At 39.3% G+C, this 24,725-nt stretch overlaps 1 protein-coding gene across 1 annotated transcript in view; it reads left to right on the forward strand.

The window, feature by feature from the left end:
* The first annotated feature begins 547 nt into the window (after nt 1-547).
* Slc35f4 (solute carrier family 35 member F4) overlaps nt 548-24,725 on the forward strand; it is a 222,114-nt gene continuing 197,936 nt past the window's right edge. The window contains exon 1 of the mRNA XM_026384103.2: nt 548-666. Coding sequence (XP_026239888.2) covers nt 639-666 — 28 coding nt within the window. The 5' untranslated portion in view covers nt 548-638. The remainder of the gene's footprint in view (nt 667-24,725) is intronic.

Genomic DNA, 24,725 nt, shown 5'->3' on the forward strand with positions numbered 1-24,725 from the left:
AGAGTTAGAAACTGTTAGTTTATATAAACTTTTCCATTATGACAGAATTCTAATTATATTCCTCATCCACAATTGTTCTTACTTCAGTTTGTTCAGAAGAAGCCATAGTTAATGTGGGTTCACCATGGCTTGTGAACTGCAGGGATACCTGGAAACATTCTACAAGACCTACCTGAATATCATGGATTTTAAATCACTTGATCTCAATGAGGAGAAACAATATAGTTACAGCATCTAGGGAGATGAGGTGGGTTCCTTTCCCCATGTATATGTTGCCCCACGGACACAATGAATGATGCAGGTTCTGTTTTCAAGTTTCTGCAGCAAAGAGCTACTTCTGTATGGGTCTGTTAACACTTCAACCATTCTATTTTGGTTCTTCGAGAGGCAGCTTGCTGTTCTGGCATGCTAGACAAGGGAGGATTTGATCTAAATTTAGTTGGAGTAAATATGACATTGCTCTTCCACTGGATTGGGATTTTCCATTTATAGAATGATGAGTTAGTTTTACCTTTGTCCTTTCTAACACCCATCCCAATGTCCCCACTCCCTTCCGTGGTAGCAGAGGTGAGAGTCCAGTTTTACTGAGATGTTTTTGCAATTGTCATCATTTATTCTTTTGTATTTAAAACTGAGGAATGCATGATTACCCCTCTGGATCTCCTGGTGAGTATAGGATTTTACACTATTTGCATTCTATAATTTATGACATGCTTGGAGCTCACTGTTAGGACTTGTAAAAAGTAGAAAGGATGAATCTGTAGGAGAAAAAGGAAAAAAAGAGGAAATGAACACATAAGCATAGTGCAGTTATTCAGTGAAATGCAAAATCTTGCCATAGTTTGTTTTGTTTGAATCAGATTTTACTTCTCAGGACCCACTTGTTCTCCACTTGCACCAACCCAGTCCTTTTGGTGTTGACATTTTGTACTCTGAAGTTTTTAAGATGTCATGCTTGGTGATTTGTTCTTTGGGAAACTATTTCTTGAAATGCCAGGTTGTTCTCATCTTAGATGGAATTTGGAGTCTACCACTGATGTTATTTTAATTTTAATGGTGAATTCTTTTATATTTCACTTAATTCAATCCAAGATTTTGTCAATAGATTCAAATTTACTTTAACACATGAAAAGAGAGGGAACAGAAAGGTTCTTAGGACAAAATTATATCCTTTTTAAAATTGAGGCTGTTGGTTGGTTTGTGTTCTTGCTTTAATGTACATTTTCATTATTTAGGGTGAAACAAGTGTTCATAAAGGTGATTTGTGAATATATGAAAAAACAAGAGATGCATGAGAGTTGTGCATAAAATCTCCATGGGTATATTTAAATACACTCAACAGCTACCCTAAAGAGCAAATTTAGTACTTATCCAAATTGGAAAGCCAATGAGAGGTTACTGTGGGCACGGATGGAGTCTTTGTTCAAATAGTCATTTAGTATGGTTGCTGCTCCAATGTATCCCTCTGATGGTGTGGGTAGATTTATGCCTGTCCATTAAGGTATTTATCACTCTTTATTATGCTTTAGAATCATACAGGGAAGACTTTTCACAATAAAAGATCTGCCAGGCCTTGAATCCCAGGGATTCTGAGTCAGTCATTCTGGGCTCTACCCCAGAACACTGATTCAGATCCTCTGAGGTGCAGGGCCTGGGAAATCTGTGTTGATGTTCCCAAAAGAATGGAAATACCAGACTTATCTTGTAGGGATGGCCCTTGACCAACATCATTTAACATCCCAGGACATGTTGAGATAGAGATCAGGTTGAGGTTAATTCATTAGGGTCTGTGAAAGAATTTGAGAATTCTTTCTCCCATGAGATTGTCTTGAGAGTAGATGATGATGACACAAATCACAATGACAAGTGGCACCAAGCTGTATAACAATCAAGCTCTTGTTTTCTCAAAGTAGAGGACTTTGCACTTGTTCTTATGGACATGTGATTTTTGTCTGATTAATGGGTATTGTTGGATGAGCACCCGCCCTCATGTTCTTAAAATATTTATCATTAGTTAAATCAACATTTTTTTTCTAACAATTATAAGGACTTGGAAAGAATAAAAGTACCCTCAGTCTTGGTTGGCGGTATTCACAAAAAATAATACCTGAACTATTTCACCATGTTTTTTTGAAAAAAATTAAGTTGCCATAAAAGTGACCTTTCTTTGTCAGTGAGTACAATTTTATAGATTGATTTTAGCTTCAGTACGCCATTTTCAGTGGCCATTATTGCTGTCAGAGGTGAGTAGGGAACTTGTATTCCCCTTTCCTCCATCCCATTTGTAGAACCAGACTGTGTAAAAATTGGAGATAGTAAAAGCATTGTGCTAGGAATAGTAGGACTTTAGTTCTCGTACTTTATTTTTCTTAGTTCTGTGACCTCTGGCAAGCCACTCAATGTCTCTGGGCCTCCTTTTCCTTATGTAAAACACATTCATAACATGTCTGAAAGCAGGGGACCAGATCAGTTAAACTCTTGAAGCCCATTTCACTGCCTGACTATAAAGGAGAGAGGTATGTCTAAGGCGAGGTCAAGTCAAGTGGGGTGGGCTGTGAGGGAGGGGTCCTCAGAGCTCCACAAGACTATGCGGCCCTGCTAGTGTTATCCTCCAACCACCTCGCCAGTCTTGCCCTTGGTTGCTATGGTTTTCCACATCTCCTAGTTGGTAGATGCTTGTGTTTTTTCTTAACCAAATAATGTGTGATAAAGCCTCAGTGGGGCTCCTGAATCATTTGTGATGAATTAGATATAATTTTCCAGAGTTGTTTATTGGCTTAGAGAGTTGCAGTGTTAAAAACATGTACTTGTTAATTCACAGATATACATTTATGATTAGGAAGCATTTTAATGAAACATTCATGACTATTTCCTGCTTTTTTTCTGAAAAAAATAAATTCAACACTGTAGGGTTTTTTGTTTGTTTGTTCAATTGCTTATTAGAGTGCTTTCTTCTGCCTGGGTAATATAAAGATGTAGTTAATGTTTTTCCCCCCTGTTTTGCAAAGATGTTATTGAACCCACAAATATACTCTGATCTCTAGAGGAGAAAAAAAAGATTTTTACTTTTTAAATTACTGAAATAAAGGGAAACGATTACATGGTAATAGTCCCATTTGCTGTGGGAGAATTCCACAGAAAATAATAACACTAGATAGATTAATTACTGTGGTGATTTTTGAAGCATAGGCTGCTGTCATACTGCAAATCTTGTTTGTCTGTGGTGGGCTTTCTGGGCTGCATGACTTCAGTGTGCCCCTACAGATTTACTTACTGCCCTGCACATCCTCCTTAGTGCCCTGGGAGGCTGCATCACATGACTACATCTACTGGTGTCTTAGTCAGCTTGGACTGCTCTAACAAAATACCACGGGCTGTTTGAACTAACATTTATTCTCACAGTTTGGCAGGCTGGGAAGTTTAAATCAAGGTGCTAGCAGATCTGGTGTTTGATGGCTTGCTGACTGCTGCCTTCGTACTGTATGAGAGAGAGAGAGAGAGAGAGAGAGAGAGAGAGAGAGAGAGAGAGCTGTTCTCTCTTTCTCTCTTTGAGTATGAATTGCATCATGAGTGATCCACCTCATGACCTAATTTAAGTTTAATTACCTCCCCAAAGTTCCACCTCCAATCATCACATGAAGGTGAGGTTTCAACACACGGATTTGGGCGTATAGGTGGCACAAACATTCAGTTCATAGCAACCAAGCTCCCTTGTCCTGCCCTCTGGACTAAGGCTGAGTTTGTTTAACATAAGACACTGGTAGGAGGGCTGGAGAAGAGTGAAGTCAGGGTGTTCTCCTGGCTTCCACCTGTTGGGTTGCACCTACTGTTGGGCATCCTGGACTCTCTCCAGTGTTAACTTCAAGGGGAACTTGTAGCTCTGTCTTGCTGTGCTGTTTTTCTGCATGTCTTAATTCTGCCCCACCCATTTACAAATAATCACTTATTAAATCATCTTCAACTTCCCATTCTAGAACATAGTGTAGTTCCTGCTAGAACCTTGACTGGTGTCTGAAGAGTTGGTCACAAAAGACTACTTGAGAACTTTCTTGCAACATCAATATCTGTTACTGCACTTGATGTTACTTATAATACTTATTTCTTTTTTATTCAAATTTGATATATTTGACAGCAGAATGCATTACAACTCATATTATACACATAGAGCCCAAGTGTTCGTATATCTGGTTGTACACAAAGTAGAATCACACCATTCGTGTCTTTACTTCTTGATTGAGTCAGGGGAAATGGATACTGAAGCGACTTGGCCAAGAAACCATAAACTTCCTTGATCAAAAAAGAAAAAAAAATTGTGTCTTCCTCTATCTTCTTTTTAAAAAAATGATAGTAATTGCTAGGGGAGGTGTGGAAGATGAACATTTTGCATTTTCTGGTGAGGTGATAAATCTCTATCTTTGTTGGCAAGAAATTTGTCAGTTTATAGTAATGGCCTTCAAAATATTTAATTTATTGATCCAGTAATTCTGCGTCCAGCAGTCCATCCGTAGGAAATATTGCAATGAGAGATGTTCTAGTCAGCTTTTTATTGTTATAACTAAAATACCTAACAAGAACAACTTAGAGGAAGGAAAATTTATTTTGGGCTCATGGTTTCAGATTCTATAGCCTGCAGGTTCCGTTGTGCCGGTCCCAAAGTGAGACAAAACGTTATAGCAGAAGCGGGTGATGGAGGAACGCTGCTCAGCTCATGGCTGTGGTGAAGCAGAAGGAAGGAGCCATGGAGACAAGAAGTAACCCCCATGAGTGTGGCCCTAGTGACCTGGTTCCTCCAGCCACGCCTCTTTTTCCTACAGTTACCACTCAGTCCATTCAGATTATTAATCCATCAAATGGATTAATCCACTGATTAGGTTACAGCTCTCATACTCTAATTATTTCCCTTCTGAACATTCCTGCATTAACGCAGGAAATATTGGGGGACACTTCATATCCAAACCATAAGATTCTCCTCCTGGACCCCAAAAGTTTATGTTCATCTCATGATGCCAAATGCATTTAGTCCATCTCCAAGAGTTCCATAGTCTTAACAGTTCTAGCACTGCCCAAAAAGTCCAAGTCCAGTCTCACCTCAGACTCAAGGCAAACTCCTGGCTGTGAGCCCCTGTAAAGATCAAAAGCAAGTTATACACGTCCACTATATAATGGTACAGAATAAACTTTCCATTCCAAGAGTGTGAGATAGGGCCTGGAAAGAAGAGATGGGACCAAAGCAACATCAAAATCCACCTGGGCAAGAAGTCCTGTAGCTCTACATCTAGCAACTGGAGCACATGGTGGTGATACTTGCCTCTCCAAAGGACTTTGGCTGCCACACCGCTATGTACTTGCTAGTTGCGGGTCATATGGCCTTTCACTTAGACTGACTGTCCACAGATAGCAGCTTTCGTTGGCAGATATTCAATGTTACTGGTATCTCCACTGCAGCGTCAACTTCATTCTCATAGCTTCATGTACTCCCTCTTCATGTTCTTCCTTTAGAAATTCTGTCCCTGCTATGCTTTACCTCCCAAGCCTTACCTTGAATTCTTGGTGGAAGCCTCCATGACCCTCTAATTCTAGCATCCTGCATTCCTACAAAGCCCATACCACATAGATGATGCCAAGGTCTTCTACCAGCTCAAGCAGTATCCAGATCCTCTTGAACCATGGCCTCAGTGGCTTCTGAGTACCTGAGTCGATGAACATGGTGAAATGAATCCTGGGGAAACAACTTTCTAGGTCCCCCTGTGTGAACATGGGGCCCTCAAGTTCTTTTAAATGAGTTTTCACTACTATATGCTTGAGCCTGAGATGGGTGTGGTCTTGCTGATTCCTAAGCTGCTCTCAAGCCATCTTTTCTATTGTCTCTGGACAGAGCACTTAGCTTCTTTTTAGTGGCGGTGATCTCCTCAACAACCCTGCCTTATTGACTCCCATTGAACTTGTGCTTCTCTGGTAAAGCTGCCTGTTTTTAAATTCCTTGTTCTCTGATTTCTGCTCCCAATTCTCAAAATAAACCTGACTAAAAGCTGCCAGAAAAATCCATTCAACTGTCTGAATTCTGTTCTGTATTGAAATTTTCTCCACTAGATTAATTAGTCTATCACTTTTAAAGACTCAGGACACGGTAAAAATATAGACAATTTATTTGCCAGAATGTAACATGAATACATCGAGTCCAATTTTCAAGAGTTCCTGTTCCCTTCTGAAATATCATGAGCACAAGCTTTATTGTCTACATTCTTATTGATATTCTGGTCTTCTGAGTTCTCACCAGAATTGCCCATTAAGCTCTGCTTATAAGGTTCTAAGGATTCTTCAGGCTGAATATCCAAACTTTTCCAAACTCCTTCCATAAATAAGCTCCAAAAGCTTCTGAATCACATGGTCACGTTAGTTACAACAATGACCCTATTTCCTGGTAACAATTTCTGTGTTCGTCAGCTTTTTATCACTGTGACCAAAATACCTGAGAAGAACATCTTGGAGGTGAAAAAATTTATTTGGGGCTCATGGATTCAGAGGTTCAGTCTATAGTCTGTGGGATCCATTGCTCTGGGCCTGAGGTGAGGCAGAATATCATGGTAAAAGGGCTGGCAGAGGAAAGCTGCTCACTTAAAAAGAGCCAAGAAGCAGAGCGAGAGAAAGTCACTATGCAAGGAGCTGGGGTACAATGTGTGATCCCCAAGGGCATTCCCCTAGTAACTTACCTCCTCTAGCCGTGCCCTACCTACCTGTAGTTACCATCCAGTTAGTCCATTCAAATTATTAATCCATCAAATGGATTAATTTACTGATTAGGTTATAGCTCTCATAATGCAATTATTTCACCTCTGAATATTCCTGAATTAACACAGGAGCTTTTGGGGGACACCTTGTATCCAAATCAGATACATGCACAAAGAATCCAATAATATAGTTACTTATAATTGTTCATATTATATAGTAGACATCTAAATATTCAGTAGTTTGGAAATAGGCTCATAAACTACATGTATAAGGTACATTATGAAACCATTATGATTAAGTTTACTAAGAATATTAAATAACATGATAAAAAATTGGACTACAAAAATTTTTTATACAACATGAATGCAACTATTTCAAGATACATGTATTTGTATGTATGTATATATATGTGCATGCATATATGTGTGTGTATATATATTCACACACACACATATATGTATACACACACACACACACACACACACAGAGACAGATAAAGAGAGACAGAGAGGCAGAGAGATATCTAGAAAAAAAATACACCAAAAAGTCTTCAATGATTATCCTTTGACAGAGATGATAAATGACTCTGATTTTTCTTCCTGTTATTTTCTGTATTCTCTAAGATATACATTACTTCAAGTTAAATATTAATTCTGTTTATTTAGCAAATATAAGAATTTTTAAGGCTGCTGCTATCTTCTGGAAAATGAAGACTATTTTCTGAGAGTTTAGCTCTGGCTCTGATCTTGCATGTCACACCCGTCGTGGATGGCTGCCTTTCTTAACCTTTGTCTCCTTTCTAGATGGACCTGAATGTACGTGCCTCCTCTTACTTTTTTCAATTCATTGTAATAAAACCACATAGTATTAAATTCATCATCTTAACCACTTTTAAGTATGCAGGCCAATAGTCTTAATTATTCACATTGCTGTGTAGAACTCTGGAACTTCTTTGTTTTGCAACTTTGAGACTCTTTACCTATTAACAATGATGTCCCCTTCTTCCCCAGCCCTGGATAACCATCTTTCTACTTTCTGTTTTTTTTTTTTTAATTTTCACAACTTTTCGTATTTCTTGCAAGTGGAATTGTATAATATTTGTCCTTTTGTGATTTCACTTAGCAGAATGTTCTTGAGATTCATCCATATGGTAGCATGTGAGCTGCCTTCTTTTTAAAGGCTGAATAATATTCCATTGAGTGTATATACCAAGCTTTCTTTATCCCTTCTTCTGTTGATGGACATTTGGGTTGTCTCCTCCTATTCACTATTGTGAGTAATGCTATGGTGAACTGCCGATGTCTTGGGGGGCACCAGAATCAGGAGGCACCACAGCTTTGTAGGTTCAAACAGCAATTCTTTATTCCCGATCTCACACCAGCCTCCACACACGTTCAGGGGCAATTCCAATATGTCCGATCCCAAATCCTCCTCCACGAGGCTTTTTTCAAATCCCATTTGAATCTCACGAGAACTCAACGGGAACAAGCAGCAGGAACACCCTAATCCCAGCAGCAATAATCTTCAACCTCAACTTCCCTAAAACTCCTATTGTCACGCCCTAAACCCAAGGACGGAGATACTTCCTGCAGGAATACACCCTAATCCTGGATCCACCCTGGTGATTGAGCAGGGTCACCTTTCTCAAACACACAAGCAAGGTCGCAGCAAATTTCCAAGGCAAGTCCATTTAACATGGGGTACACTGGCAAGGATTACGATGCGTCATACCTACTTGGTAATGGCCCTCAGCAGTGAACATAGATGTGCAAATATTTCTTCGAGATTCTTCTTTTAAGTCTTTTGAATATATGTGTGTGCCCAGAAGTGAGATTGCTGGGTTATATGGTGATTTCATTTAAAATTTTTATGGAACCCCTATAGTGTAACCCATAACAGCTGGACCATTTTAAATTCCCACCAATACACAAAGGTTCCAGTTTCTCCACATCCTTATCAACACTTGTTATTTTCTGTTCTTTTAACAGTGGCAATCCTGGTGGGTGTGAGGTGATACCTTGTGGTGGTTTAGATTTGCCTTTCCCTGATGATTAGTGATGCTGAGCATCTTTTTGTGTGCTTCTTGAACATTTGTGTTCATTGGAGAAATGTTTATTCAAGCCCTTTTCTTTGTCCTCTTTAAAATCAGATTGTTTTATTCTTGTTGAATTATAGAAGTTCCTTCTATCTTCTGGATATAAACTCATTATCAGATTTGCAGTTATTTTCTTCCACTCCATAGGTTGCCTTTTCACTAATCGCTTATTTTCCTTGACTCACAGAAGTTTTAAAATTCCTTGTAGTTCCTTTTGCTTATTTTAAAATTTTTTTTTCTGTGCTTTTGGTGTCATATCCAAGAACTCATTGCCAAATTCAGTGTCCTAAAGACTTTAGCCTTTGTTGTTTCATAAGGTTAATAATCTTAGATCTGTGGTTTAGGTGCTTAATTCAGTTTGATATATATGAATTATGATATGATATAAAGTAAGGGTCCAACTTCATTGTTCTGCATGTACATATCCAGTTTTCCTAATACCATGTATCGAAGAAACTGAACTCTCTCCCTGTGTGGTCTTGGCACCCTGATTGAAATTCACTTGGCCATATATGTGAAGTTTATTTCTGGACTCTCCATTCTGTTTCATTGGCCTATATATCTATCTTTATGCCAGAGCCACAGTGCTTAATTACTGTTGTTTGTAGTATGTTTGAAAGTCATTTTCTGTATATTTCTGGAGAGTAAGTTTTGATCTGCCCTTTAGCCTCCTAATATTTTGCTTTAATTTCTGCATCTCTTTGGGAACCCCCCCCCCCACTTCATGATCACGATCCTTTTTCCTGGCTAGCCATGGGTTTTTAAATATTCTTTTATGTGAGATTATGGAAATTGATTTTATTCCTCATTCATGAAGACCTGATCCAATCTGCAGGTTTTCTGGGTCCTACAGACTTTTAGCATGGAGGTATAGAGATGGACCCATAGGAAGCAAAGCAAACGTTATGATTTGTTAGACAGCTGTGTGCCTATGGGCTTTCTGATAAGATGAAATATTTCAGGGGAGTGGGTTGGGTAGGGTCATACACCATCCTGCTTTAGCAGGCAATACCTTAAGTAATTGGATGTCATTTTGGAAAGGAGAGTGCAGAGTCCAGAAGAAAGCATGCACAGTTGAAATTTAAGCAGAAAAAAAAAAAAAAAAGAGTGAAGAACAGGATGCTTTGGACACTTGAACATGAAGTGCCTGCATGGGAGGTGAAATCTGGGGGGAAAGCACATGGAAAGGGGTAAAATGGGTAGAAAACAGGTCTTGCCAATTTTAAATCCTGCCTCAGCACTGCCTGGTACCAGATATGATGACCAAAAGCCATTAGAATTGATTGCTATCTGATTCAAGGTGAGTGGCACCAAATCATAGTGACTTTCATTTATTGAGCATGGGCTATGTGCCAAGCACTGTGTATTAGGTCTTTTAATCTCTCAACAAGGCCTGCAAAATAGATTTTATAATTCCATTTTATGGGTGAGAAAACTGAGGCTCAGAGAAAGGAAGGCACTTGTCCAAGCCATACAGTTAGCAAGTTTAGAGTTGTGTTTTGAACCCAGATCCTGTCTTCTAGATGCCTCTGAAATGCTTCCCACGTAGTGGGGGCCCTGAGTTTGAGTCTCAGCTCTGCCAGTCACAGTGCAACCTTTCCCAATGATCAGCTTCCTATTCCAAAATTAATAATGCAGTATAATTTACACAGTACATGTTGTATTAGAGTTTGTAAAGGGCTTTCAAACACATCCTTCAACTTCATCCTCACAGAAACTTTGAGCAATATCAAGCACACTATTCTACAGACCTATTTTATTATTGGAGCTATAAAGTTATCTGAATCGGACAACCCTCAGCCCTGTCTGTATGTACAGAGAGATGGCGGTGAAGACAAGACCTGTTGCTTACTCTGCTCATCCTGTGTTAGCCTTGGTTCTTGCCTGTTACTAGGAGCAGATGCACCATGAACTTGGAACTTTGGGGCCCTTCATTTGCATAGGCTCCTTCTGAGGCCCTGGAAGTGGCCCTGGCAATTAATTGATTTATTCTTTTTCTCATACTTCCTTTCGTTCATTGCAAGAGCTTTTGGAGTGACTGTTGGAAATTTAGGGATTCAGGTAAAGAGAAGTTGAGTTGGGGCTACATTTAATTTGTATTTAACTACTTACTATTTTCTAAATATATGTTCTAGCCTGTGTTTTTCTTGAATTGTTTCTCCCCACCCCAGCTGTGTCCTTGTACCAGTGCTTCATGTTAAAATTCCCACTGATAATCTGATCAAATGCACTTCCCTCAAGACTTCCCTGATCCTCCCACATGGGAGTCACCCTCCCTCCTCTGCATTCCCACAGCGCTTTGCTTTATGGAAATCTCTTCCCATACTCCTAGCACTCATTTGCCACCTCGTTATGTGGGTTTTTTTTTTTCCTCTCTGTGTCTTGAACAGACTGCCATCTCCTTCACTATTCTCTCACTTTCCCTTTTCAAATCCTGCTACTCTGTGGTTACACTTTCTAGTATCATCTCCCTGCTCAGACTGTCAATACTTTGCAAGCATGAATCCAGTTTTGCTCAGCTTTTCATCCTCCTCTAATATCTTGCTGAGTGTCTTGCACTTACAAATCTCTCATCAAATCCCTGTCAAATGAATAAACATTCTTTTTAATCTTTCAAAGAAATATTAGAAATGAGGACAAAATTACTTATTATAATCCCAAATAAATATTTTTTTTTTAAAATTGAACGGTTAGCAAGATTGATGATTATTTATCTCTTGCTGCATAAAAAGTTACCTCCATAACTCAGAGGCTCAAAACAATGTTTATAAAAGTGTCTGTGGGTCGGAAATGCAGACGTGACTTTGCTGGGTCCTCAGTCTCCCCCAAGGCTGCAGTCAGCTCAGGCCTCAAGGGAGGGAAAGGATCCCTCCCTTCCTGGCTCACTTACATGGTTGTGGGCAGGATTCAGTCCCTCCCAGGTGATTGTGCTAAGGCCTCTGTACCATAGGAGCTGTGGCCCAAGTCTTCCTTTGGTCCCTTGCAAATAGGCCTCTCCATAGAGCATCTTGCAATATGGTTACTTGCATCATCAAAACAAACAGACAAGGCATAGTAGAAGCTACAGTCTCTTATGGTTCAATCTTAAAAGTGAACTCCATACATTTTGGTATGTTCTATTTATTAACGCAAAGGACAAGGTCCAGTCCGTTATCAAAGGGAAGGAACCCGACTGGGGCTATGGCTCAGCGGTAGAACACTTCCCTAGCACGTGCGAGGCCCTGGGTTTGATCCTCAGCACCACATAAAAATAAATGAATAAAGGTATTGTGTCCAACTACAACTAAAAAATAAATAAATATTTTAAAAAAGGGACCACTCCGAAATAGGAATACCAAGAGGCCAGGATCATCAAGGACCATTTTAGAAGGCTGCTCATTGGGCAGAGAGCTGTAGTTGTGTACATTGTGACACCTTTTTATTGAAGTTATTGCTAGCTGCATCATGGAGGAATGGCTTCCAGAAATGGGAATCCAGCAAAGCAGTGAAAGAAAAGGTTGGAAAAGAAATTCGAGGGCGGGTCTCTGGATCTTGAATGCAAAGCTAAGGAATTCAGATTTTCACATAAAGGTAGTGGGGAATCACAGATATATTTGAGTTCAGGAATAGTCTAGATTGGTCCATTTAGTATTGTGATTCTAAAAACTCAAGGAGATTACAGAGAACACAGCTTAGAGACAAGGAGACTTGTTCCCAGACGTTTTAGTGAGGGGCAATGAACTGTTATCAATAGAGGGAATAAAAGTGTAAAGTGTGTGATTCTTTGTCATGCAACACCATCAGCCACGGTTTGCTTCTTTAACCTGTGTTGCAAAAGCCTCTCTCCTTATGGTTGATGTTAGTATTTTACAAAGTACATCAGGCGGGTGCCATTTTCCCATTGAAGACAGGTGGTGGTGACTAAGGTCTGAATGGAGCCACCAGGAGCTGTATCAGTTCATCCAATAAAGAGGCTTTAATTTATTGACTTCCTAAATGAGTCTCTAGTCACTTAGCTCCTTATGTTTTCTGATCTTCCTTATGAGACATCTCTTAGGATTTCTATAGCATAATAGGAAATTGAGTTATAATCCTCTTATTTGGGGGGACATTCTAAGGCGCCCTGGATTGGAAGAAGTATTTTCCTTGCGCAAATCTGGGGAGGTCCAAACAAAAAAATTCCCTCAGATATTTGTAAGGAAGAGATGGTATTTATGGACTTTAATTTCATTTAATCCTCATTATGACTTGATAAAGCAGCATTATGGTCATATTTTCTGCATTATACAGGTCAAGGTTATGAAACAGCTTTATAGGCACTGAGCATTATGACAAAAAGAAAAGACACAGCTGAAATACTACAGAGTTGGAATGAAAGGAAATATGTAAAGGGGAAATAATACTATGTAAATACTTTCTTCGGGGGCAACATGTACTAGTTTTAACTGATCATATTTTTGTTGGTAGATGACAGCATATTGGACATTCTTCAAAAATACAAAATTATATAGCATTTTCCTATTTTTCAAAATTAAATTTTAGAAAGATTGAAATAAATTTTGCCCTCATGAGTACACTCTGTCTTCCTTTCATGCTAATTCATATTTAGCTGCAAGATAATTCTTCCATAAAGGCACTCTCCTTTATGGAAGGAGAGACATTTGATACAACCCAGCCACCCCATCTGAAGGTTTTCAGTGGATTTTTTTTCCCTTTTACAGAGTTCTTTGAAATACTGCCCCAGCCAGTAGTCACTATAACACAAGCCCTGGTGCCGTCAGTCCCAAGTAATCTCACAGCACCCATAAAAGTAGCTGCAGGTAGCATGGTGCCCTTCTTCTTTTGTTACGGGGTGCACATGGTGTCAGAGCCAGGTCTTCCTGCATACTTCAGAGGAAACATCCTCTAAGGTTCCAGAGTGAACCAACTTTCTTGCGGATTTGGCCTGCCCACTTGCTTTCTACCTCTCTGTGCAACTCACTCATTTGTATTCTATCACTAGGAGAACAATAGCTTTCCTCAATGGTAATAAAACAAAAACTTTCCCATTAATAAATTGTGACAGGAGCACCTGTTGAGGGTCACTTCCCTGGAAGCTACTCCAACTCTGAACTCTATCCCCACTTTCCCCTCCCTCTGCTGCCCCCACTTCTAGGCTCTCTCTGTTCCTGATGGAGTGCTTTTGCTCACAGTGATCGCTGCTGCCTGGTTATCTCCTCCATCCACTGAAATCCTAACTACACTTCAAGATCAGGTCTCATTTTTGCTCCATGACTTCTGCCCCCTCGGGTCTCCTGCTCCCCAAACCTCTAACATCTTTTGTCTGTGTAGCTCATTCAGTGCTTGCTTATTAAGGGCTGTGTATGGACATCACTGCTTTGACAAAATCACAGTTGTCTTGTGACTCAGGGGCATGTATTATATTTTACATCCACTGCAGAACCTGACAGGTCTGTGCATAATAGGTGGCCAGAAATCTCAGTCTGAGAGATTCCTGACTTTTTCCCTATATGAGGCATCAAGAGGACAGCTATTTTAAAAGCAGCCAGTTTGCAGGTATTAAGTGTTCTGTGGGTGAGCTTGGGCTGCGGGGAAATGGTTGTTATTACTGCTGCATGATATTGTTCCGTTTTCGAGATGCCCTTGTGCAGCTCCACCCACTTTTGTTTTCCAAGATGGAAATGCTGAACCCCTGCCCCCCTTCTCTCACCCAGCATGCTTTGTGTTGCCCAGAGAGTTTGCTGTTTTCTAGAGCTATCCCCCAACTTCTGCCCAGTTCTCTGGATGACCAGCCACATGTGGAAGGAGCTGGCTGCTGAGCAGAAGTTCTGGGCAGTTTTCTGCAAAGCAATGGATTTCTGGTGCATATTTAATAATTTGGCAGGGAGCACAGATGGCTTATACTGAATTTAAAAGAAAAGTAATTTGAAAGGATTCCAGGGGGATATGTGGAAAGGATAGATATTTTACTACCACAGGTAGGCCATCTTTTTATCTTTTTAAAATTTAAATATGCTATTGCCTGCATTTTCTAATTTGCTCTCTCCTGAGTTACATTAGGTTACCAGATATCACTATTTAGTATACCCTCTTTCTATGGATGTTGAAACTCCTTGCAAAACAGCCTGAATTCATAGCTTTTCCTAATGCAGTGGCTTCAGTCCTAGGTGTACATTATAATTGTGAGGGGCTTTAATAAAAATCTCCATCCCCTTTCCAGACCAAGGAAATTGAAATTTTGCATTGCATCTGGGATTCGTGTATTTCTGAAAACACTCTCACAAGATCTGAACATTCCTCTACAGTTGAGGATCACTTACTTTCCTAGTGTGTTCTCTGTGATCTCAGCTGGAACTTGCTGGAAACAACCTGCTTGGTGGTGAGCAGCTATATTACTTTTTGCCTGACTTGGTAATTACTTTTGTGTTTCCTTCTTTCAGAAATTATATAAGAAGAAACTAGGGAGAAGAGATAATTAGAGGGATTTGGGATTCATCATAGAACTCCTTCCTGGCCCAAACAAATGTGGATGCAGGTTATCAGTTGAAAGTCTAATATTGCCTTCAGCTGAGGAAATTGTTCATGCATTTAGAAGGATAGTGTACCCAAGTGCCTATTAAACAAGTTGTTTATTTGCTGTTTTTTCAAAATGTAAAGGGTGGAGGGAGGGAATGCTTTATAATTGCATATCAAACAAGGTAAACAAAAGAATTGTCAAAGCATTGGCTTCTATTTTACCCCATTTGGGGAATTTTACAAAAATTCTTTTAACTTTTTTCTCCATGACACCCCCGGTGATGGTCCATATTTGCTGCAGAATTCTGGATCCTCTTGCCTTCCATTTTTATAGACATCTGAAGAAATATTTGATGAGGATAGAAAATACCTTCCTCTAGAGAAAAATCACTAACCACTCTGTTGTTATTGAACATGCTCTAAAGCTTGTAGAACTGTATTTTACTGCTTGGTGAATTGGTCCGTTCTCAGAAGCTATTGTATGGGGGTAGTAAAGAGTGCCAAAGCCCTCAGAGAGCTGCTTAGAGATGCTTTAGAAGAAATACATCCAGTGTCAGAGCAGATTTCACTCTTCCTGGTTGTACTAGCATTTTATCCTCACTTGTCTTCATTCACCACTGGTGATGCTTCTTACCTTCTCCCTTTAAATGTAGTCAATAATTTTCAAGCCATTTCTAAACTTTAAACATTTTTATTGTTTAAATGAAACATTTTGGAGAATCCAGATATTCCCTTGAAACCCCCTGCTCCTACGGTCTTTGTAAATGGAAATTCTACCCTCCTAGTTGTTCCGGCTTAGGACTTTGGGATGGTTCTCACTTCCAAATTCTCCACAAAGGCTGTGAGTCCTGTCATCAAAATGTATGCCCAATCTTTCCACCTGCACTTCCCCCACCCCCCAATCCAATTCTTCTTGTCTCTCCCAGAGTATTACCGTACCCTCTTGATTCTTCTCTTCCTTCTGCCCTTGACCCTCGGCCTGTTCCTTGCACAGCAGATGGTTTCTTTTAAACATTAAGATGATATCATCCTTATGCTGCAAGTCCTCCCATAGCTCTCTGCCCTACTCAATATAAAATCTATAATCCTTGCAATGGCTTCCACAACCCTAAATAATCTGACACTTGGTCACTACACAAAGTAGAAACTTTCTCCTGTGCTCACTCAGCAACAGCCACACTTCTAGGACAAGCCAGAGTCATTTCCAGCCGAGAACATTTGCAGTAGGTGTTTCCTCTGCTTGGAACTTTCTTCCCCCAGGTATCTATATGCCTGGCTGCCTTGCCTCTTTTAGGTCTCAGTGAGGTCCTCTTTGATAACCCATTGAAAAATTAAAGTTGCAACCCCTGCATTATCCTTCCTTGCCATGATTTTCTCCAAAGCACTTATTGCATGGAAAATATTACATTTATCTATCTATCTATCTATCTATCTATCTATCTATCTATCTATCTATCATCTATCTATCTATCTATCATCTGCTATCTACTATCCTCCAACTAGACCAAGCTCTGGAAAGGGAGGGCTTTTGTCACTTTTGTGTTGCCAGGGTCTGGAACATCGCTCAGTCAGTGTTTGTTAATTGAATTCTGAGTGGATGAAGGATGATGTATTCTAACTTTTAACTCCAATGAGTCAGGCTTCTGACCTCGTTACCAAACTTCTGTGATACATGCCATCAGAATTCTGGATTCTGAGGACAATGTTTTGTTGATTGGCTGAATGAATGCAAATCTTTTAAGTAACACTGTTTACTTCAGTAGTCTAGTAAAAATAATGCAAAAGCATCAAAATGGTTCTCTAGGCTTTGTTGAATTATTGCCAGCAGTTAGAATATTGTTCTTTTGTTTTTCTGGCTCTCTGGAATTATATAAAATAAGCTAAAATTTCATACTGTGGAAGGTCTACAGAGTGGAGAAAAACTTCAAAAAGAACAAGGAAACAAAGTAGTAAATGATAATTTAGGAAATTATCCACCTGAAAGATGAATTTATGGGTGACTTGATTTTTCTCAGGTCTGTATTTTAAATTTTTATATAATTCAATTGAATAATATTTGAAATGATTACAAAACTAAACAGATTTTGAAAAGTAAAATAAATGTTATCTCTCATGCATTTTACAATGTGCTTTGTATTTCTGTCCTTATTAACTTATGTCTATTAAGAGCAGAATACATGTAATGCCAGATTGCAAGCTGCCCAGACTCCCAAGACTTTTAAAATACTAGGTCCAGAAGTATTAGTTCATTCATTCTTTCATTGAAAAATGTTAATTGAGAACGATCTGGGTACCAGGCCCTATGTCCAGCACTGGGGATATAGCAAGGAACAAGATAGCAGGGCCCCTCGAAATCTTAAATTGCTTAAATTTATGCCACATTCTTGGAGCACAATCCCAATATGCTGTGAAATGATGCTAATCCTGAATTCATGAAATTTATTTACTGGAGAGAAATACAGGCAATGACAAGTAATTACAGATTTGGGAAAGAGCTATGAGGATGAGGTAGGTGAAGTGTGTATAAGCTGAGGACTGACGAGTGAAATTGAGGTAGTTCAACAAGACTGTTCAAGCCAGAGGGGAAGCAAGGCTGGACCACGGTGAGAACCCAACAAAACAGCTCTGGAAAGATATCTGGGGCCAACTCACACAGGGGCTGGGGCTGAGTAGTGAGCCTGGGTACAGTGGGGGCTGGGGGTGGTTTAACATAAGGAGTGCCAAGATCTGATTCTGTTTGAAGTTTTCTCTGGCCACTGAATAGACAACTATAAGCATGAGTTTGCAGTTCACAAAAGTCCAGATTGGAGACACAAACTTGGACCACACTGCTATATTTAGTTTTGATGCACGGGAACACGTTGGGGATGAACTGTAGATACACAAGAATCTAGGCCCTGGTCAAAGAAGCCAAGGAATCCAGACTGCAGAGACCTGACATGGGAAGAGTCAGCAGCAACAGGGATGGAGAATAAATTCACCTCAAAGTTGGAGGAAAACTGAAGGTGTCATTTTAAAGCCATAAAATTCCAGCATAGGTTGTTATGTAGCAATTGACAACCAGAACCCTAGGAAACCCGTTGACCATTCAGGTCAGTTGTCCATAGAACAACAATATTATATCTTTGTTTAATTACACAGTTTTATTTGGAACTAGTAATGTTGATGTTTGTAAGCATGAGAGAGAGAGAGAGAGAGAGAGAGAGAGAGAGACTTATTAAAGAAACTGTTAAATGGTTAATAACAGAGTTTTTAGGGGAATGTGGAGAATAACCTAGTTTACCTAGCCTTCTTCCCATAGGTCTGCTATTGTCTGCTAACTCCTTACACCTGCAGTATAATCACTGCTGTTCACAATGCTGACCTTGATTTTTCTTTCTGCACTTTGATTTAGAATCTTATTTTAGTGTTAAGTGTTGCTTGCATAGGTGATACTGCAGGACAATGACGTAATTGGTGGAAAGGTACCGAGAGTACAGGAAAAGGATAAAGGATATAAAAGCAAAAAATACAGAAATTTACTTCTGGGCAGGTAACCATATGAATTAGAGACTGTAACATGCTCTAAGACAAATTCCCACAGTTTTGTCAGAGGTGTATCAGCATGGCCTGAAGGATGCCACTGGGTACAGAGTTAGGTTTTGTTGGCCTATTTGTTTGTAAACCACAGACCTGGGCCAGGACTAGGGTGAGAGAAGTCAGGAACTTAGTGCACAAAATTTAAGGAGACACTCACTTTTGGGGGTGTGCATATGCGTGTGTGGTGTCTGAGAGCCAGTGCCTTCTTAAATTTTGCACAGTAGATACTTCATCCACCCTGGTCCTGGTCCTGCTTCCAGTTTCTTCCAACTCTTCTGGCTTTGCTGTTTGCTGGCCTACTCATCAGATCCATGGAACCAATGCAGAGCTGGCACATTTCTGAGTGATAACTTCAGCACTGGGTGAAATGGAGGTCAATCTTCGGCAGATGCCCATGAGTTTGCAGTTCACAAAAATCCAGATTTTTGGCTTCCTGGCTATCCCTTCTGAAAATTAATTTTTCTAGCATTTTACTTAACTAGAATATTTATTTATTTTTGTTTTATTGATTTTTTTAAATGCATGACAGCAGAATGCATTACAATTCTTATTACACATATAGAGTACAGTGTTTCATATATTTGTATATAGAGTATGTTCATGCCAATTCATACCTCTATACGTGTACTTTGTTTTTGTTTGCATTACAATTCTTATCACACATATATACCACAAATTTTCATATCTGTTTATATATAAAGTACGTTGACACCCAATTCGAGTCTTCACACATGTACTTTGGATAATAATGTCCGTTACATTCCACCATCCTTGCTAATCCCCTGCCCCTCCCTTTCTCTCCCACCCCTCTTCCCTATCTAGAATTCATCTAATCCTCCCATGCTCCCCCTTCCTGCCCCACTATGAGTCAGCCTCCTTATATCAGAGAAAATATTCAGCATTTGGTTTTTTGGGATTGGCTAACTTCACTTAGCATTATCTTTTCCAATGCTATCCATTTACCTGCAAATGCCTTAACTAGAATATTTAATTTAACCAAATAATCAATGACTTCTAGCCATGAAGGAAGGCAAAGAATTGAGTACACTTGAAATGCTCATGGTTGTCCACAGATAAACTTTACTTGAATGGACAAGTTGTTAAGTGAACTTCCCTACTGAGTTTGTACCTCCAGGACACTGAACATCTTGCTGTAGTTTTACAGAATGCCCTTACTACCTGCTGTTGCAGTTAATATGGTGCCAAAGCACACCCTTTATCTTACCACTGGAAATCTATTGGTAATTCAAATTTTGCTTTTGCCCAGTGGTAGACTTAGCTACAAAGTGAATTTTCTATGCTAAATTGTGCTCACTATTTGTCGAGACAGTCACCTCTAGAGTCTGAATTCTTGTGTAATTTGATGTAGCACAAAAATCAGCCTGTGAAGAAGATGCCTGTGTGATTTTGAAACTGCAGATGAAATTGCATTGTTTCAGCCTTTAATCTGTAGAAGGAACAAAACAGGTAAATGACAGAATAAGGTGTTTTATAAGCTTTAAGGGGTAGCAAGCTTTCTCTCACACAGACTTCCAACGCACTAGCAGTATAATCAGAAGATCCTTCTCTGCTTTACATTTCATCTTTGCCAAGTATTCTTATTACTTTAATCAATTTAAATTTGTGAGATTGATGATCCTTATAGAAGTCAGTGCCTTGCCATGAGATCTAACACTAAAAATACAATCCTGAAGGTCTTACTCTAAAACTGTTTTGTATGTTGTCAGAAAGGAAGTTTTCTCTTCTCTATATTCATACTCACTTGGCGAATACTTTCTAAATGGGAAAGGCATGAAATAATTTAGGTTGATGAGTTGTAGATACACTGAATAGGTCAATTAATTGAAGTTCAGAAGAAACATAAGCTACTGAGATGTACATAGCGGTTGTGTCACCTCTGACCTTTGGCAAGAACCACGTCTTGAATTATCTTGTAAGTAATTTATCTTCCCTTGCTTGCATTCAGAGCTAGAAGAATTCTCTTAGAAAAGTATGCCATTTCTTTTCCTTCTTTCTTTTTTTTTTTTTTTTGGTACCGGGGAATAAACTCAGGGCCACTCAACCACTGAGCCACATCCCCAGCCCTGTTTTATATTTTATTTAGAGACAGGGTCTCACTGAGTTGCTTAACACCTCACTTTTGTTGAGGCTGGCTTTGAACTCATGATCCTTCTGCCTCAGCCTCCCCAGCCACTGGAATAACAGGCTTGGGCCACTGGTCCCAGCTCATTTTTCTATTACCTACCCAATCTCATATTCTGATCTAGACTTCTGCCTTAAAATCTCTTCAGTCCACTTTTGATTATCTTCATTTATTTGGAACAAAGGGTCATAGATGATGTCAGGATACCTATGATGATAATAATAAGCATTTATTGAAAGGTATTTGAATTTGGGCTGAAGACTGCCAATCTTTTTTTTTTTCTTTAATGATTTTTGCCCATGTGTTTATAGACAGAAGCAAAAGGTCATACACACACACACACAAAAAAAAAATCTGTATTTCAAAATGTTTAAAGTTTTATTTCTCATACATAGGCTTTAAATATATTTGGGATTCTTATTTGTGGTGGGGTATTGGGGTATGGGGACAACAATTTATTATTTTTCCCACATAGATAACTAGTTGTCCTAGGATATTTGCTGAATTATTTATCCATCTCTTCTCCCAGTCACTTGTACCTTCTATCCTTCTATCACTTCTATCTTTCCCATGTGCTGTGCTTTCATAATGGTGTGGGTTTGTTTCTGAGTCCTCTGTTCCTTTAGGCAGCTTCCAAATTCCTCTAAGAGACCACCCAGTATTAGTAACTGTAGATTTATAAGAAGTCTTGATATTTAGTAGGGTTAGTCTCCCATCTCATTTTTTTGATAGTTGTCTGTTGCTAATCTTAGCCTCTTCTAGAGTTTGAGTAATAGAATCAGCTTGTCAGATTTCATAAACAACTTTGTTGAAATTTTTTCTTGAAATTGCATTTGATTCATAAATTGATTATAAGATTCTTCCCATCCTTGAACATTGTACATCTTTTTGTTATTCGTGTGCTTTAAATTTCTCCTTAACACAGCCACATCAATGTTTACAGCAGCAAAATTCACAATAGCTAAATTGTGGAGCCAACGTAGATGCCCTTCAGTGGATAAATGTATAAAAAAAAATGTGGCATATATACACAATGGAATATTACTCAGCAATAAAAGAGAATAAAATCACCGCAATTGCAGGTAAATGGATGGTGATGGAGAAGATAATGATAAGAGAAGTTAGCCAATCCCCAAAAAACAAATGCTGAATGTTTTCTCTGATATAACGAGGCTGACTCATAGTGGGGTAGGGAGGGGGAGCAAGGGAATATTAGATGAATTCTAGATAGGGGAAAGGAGTGGTAGGGAAAGGGAGTGAGGCAGGGGATTAGCAAGGATGGTGGAATGTGATGGACATCATTATCCAAAGTACATGTATGAAGACTCAAATTGGGTGTCAATCTACTTTATATACAAACAGAGATATGAAAAATTGTGGTATATATGTGTAATAAGAATTGTAATGCAAAAAAAAACCCAAAACAAAGTACATGTGTAAAGACATGAATTGGCTTGAACATATTTTATATACAAAGATATGAAAAATTGTGCTCTATATGTGTAATAAGAATTGTAATGCATTCTGCTGTTGTATATTTAAAAAAATAAAATCGATTAAAAAATAAATAAATTTCTCCTTAAACTTTTGTAGTTTTCTCCATATAAAATATCATTACATTCTTCATTGTGGTAACATTTTCTTTGAATTTTCTTTTCAAATCTAATGTTATGGGCATAAATGAGTCTTATTGGTTTTAGAGAGTGGATTCTGTATGTCACAACTTGGTCATTGTCAATTCTAGTACGTTATTTACAGATTTTCTTGTATATCATGTATAATTGAGGACAGTTTTATTTCTTCCTTTTTGATTCTTTGTTTCTCTCAATTTTTTCTTGATTTTCTATCTTTGTTAGAATGTCGCAGGTTATTAATTAATTCTTGTAATAGCAGGAATCCATATCTTGAAATGGAACTTAAAAGGGGATGTTTCTAAAGATTTATCATTAAATGTGATGCTTGCCATGAGTTTTTGGAAAAGGCCTTTTTCTCAGGCTATCAGCAGAATTGCTGCAATCCTACAACAAGCATAAAACAGCAGGATTATTGGAACAAGTTACAGTCCTTATGTTGCAATTGGTCCCGAGGCTGTAATTGATATTCATCATCATGCCCTTCTGTAACCCATTCTGGAGTTCATTCAAGCTTAGACAGTGTTTAAGCAGGTCTAAGTTGCTCACTTGGTCAGTGACCCAGATCTTCTTTCCTTAGAGTTCTGACTCTTTGATGGTTTTCATTTTAACACTTGTTGGACCCTGGTGACAGAGATTTCCTGTTGCATGTGACCATCAGGCACAAAAGCACCAGGAAGCACCCCACCCTGTGAATTCCCTGGTGACCAGATTCTCTCCTCCCTGCTCATAATATTGCATAGCATTAGCCCTTGATCTCCCACTTTTACCATGATCCTCTTTGCCTGATGGACTGCTGGAATTCTCAAGGAGTCCACACAATAATGGCTCATATGGTTGTCATTGCTTCAAGTTCAAAGTGCCATGATTGCATCTTCTGGTAGAAGCCTCCCCTTCCCTGTGAAATCAGGAAGCTCACATACAGATTCAAAGGCTCTGGAGAGAGGAAGCCTACATTCAGCAGATAGGAAAGGGGACAGGGCCAGGGTTCCGATATTCCCAGTTGACTAACTTCATTCCACTAGGTTTCCCACCTTCTGAGGATTCCATTTCCTCCCAATTGCACCACAGGCTGACAAGCAAGGCTTAAACACATGCCTGTCTGGGATATTTAAGATTTAAGCCATAGCAGGGCAGTTATTTCTACCTTGTCTCTGGTGATTAAGAGCCACAATCTGACCTGTCATTCCCAAATCCCATCAACCCTACAGATACATTGATGTTGAAGTCAGAAGCCCAGTTCCACAACAATATCTCCTGTTTCAATTTTAACTTAGAGAGCAGCCACTGACTAGCTTCCCAGTGAGTCCAATATGCCTTTTGTGTATGGATTCCTTGTCGTTGTAATGAAGGGACTGTCCTTAGGTGATGATTTCTCCAGCCTCACTTAAGTCTACTCTAACACTCTCACCCCACGGAGGCTTCTGACTCCTACTTCAATACTCTGCTAAGACAATGTCATAATCTGTATCTCATTTACTGAAGTCCATTGTCATGTTTAATATTTAAGGGGGTAATTTCAGCCACAATTTTTTTTTTGCACCAGCATTAGATGATCTTGCCCGAACATTATTGATGTCATAGGACATCAATGATTTCTCCCCTTATCCCAGTTGTATTTTCTGCCTCCTTTAAACCTTGGAAGATCCACTCTCATATGTATTCTTCACTCTCTAGATCTCTACAAGCCCACCTTAACAGATTCTGCCGTTCTGTGAACAGGACTCCTCATCCCTGCCGAGCAGGGACTTATTTCCTTTCTTGGGATGTGGTATAGACTATTATGGAGGCATGAAGGGGAAGTGTGGTAACTGTTGGGGTGGACAAGCCTTACCACATGAAATGTCTGCCTTGGGTGAAGTCCTTGCAGGATTTCCAGTTGAGAGAAGACTGTTCTTTAGCAAGAGGAAGGCTGCTGCTTATTGCAGTGTGAACTCAAAAAATTCTAGGTGTTCAAAGTTTTCAGGTCTTTCTATGTTTAGGTCTCTGAGGCCTGTTATTCTCAGGGCCTTGGTTTAGACAAAAGAGATCTGTCAGAGGTTTCTGGAGCTCT

The sequence above is a fragment of the Urocitellus parryii genome, chromosome 6, assembly GCF_045843805.1.
Source record: "Urocitellus parryii isolate mUroPar1 chromosome 6, mUroPar1.hap1, whole genome shotgun sequence".
NCBI classification, from domain to species: Eukaryota; Metazoa; Chordata; class Mammalia; order Rodentia; family Sciuridae; genus Urocitellus; species Urocitellus parryii.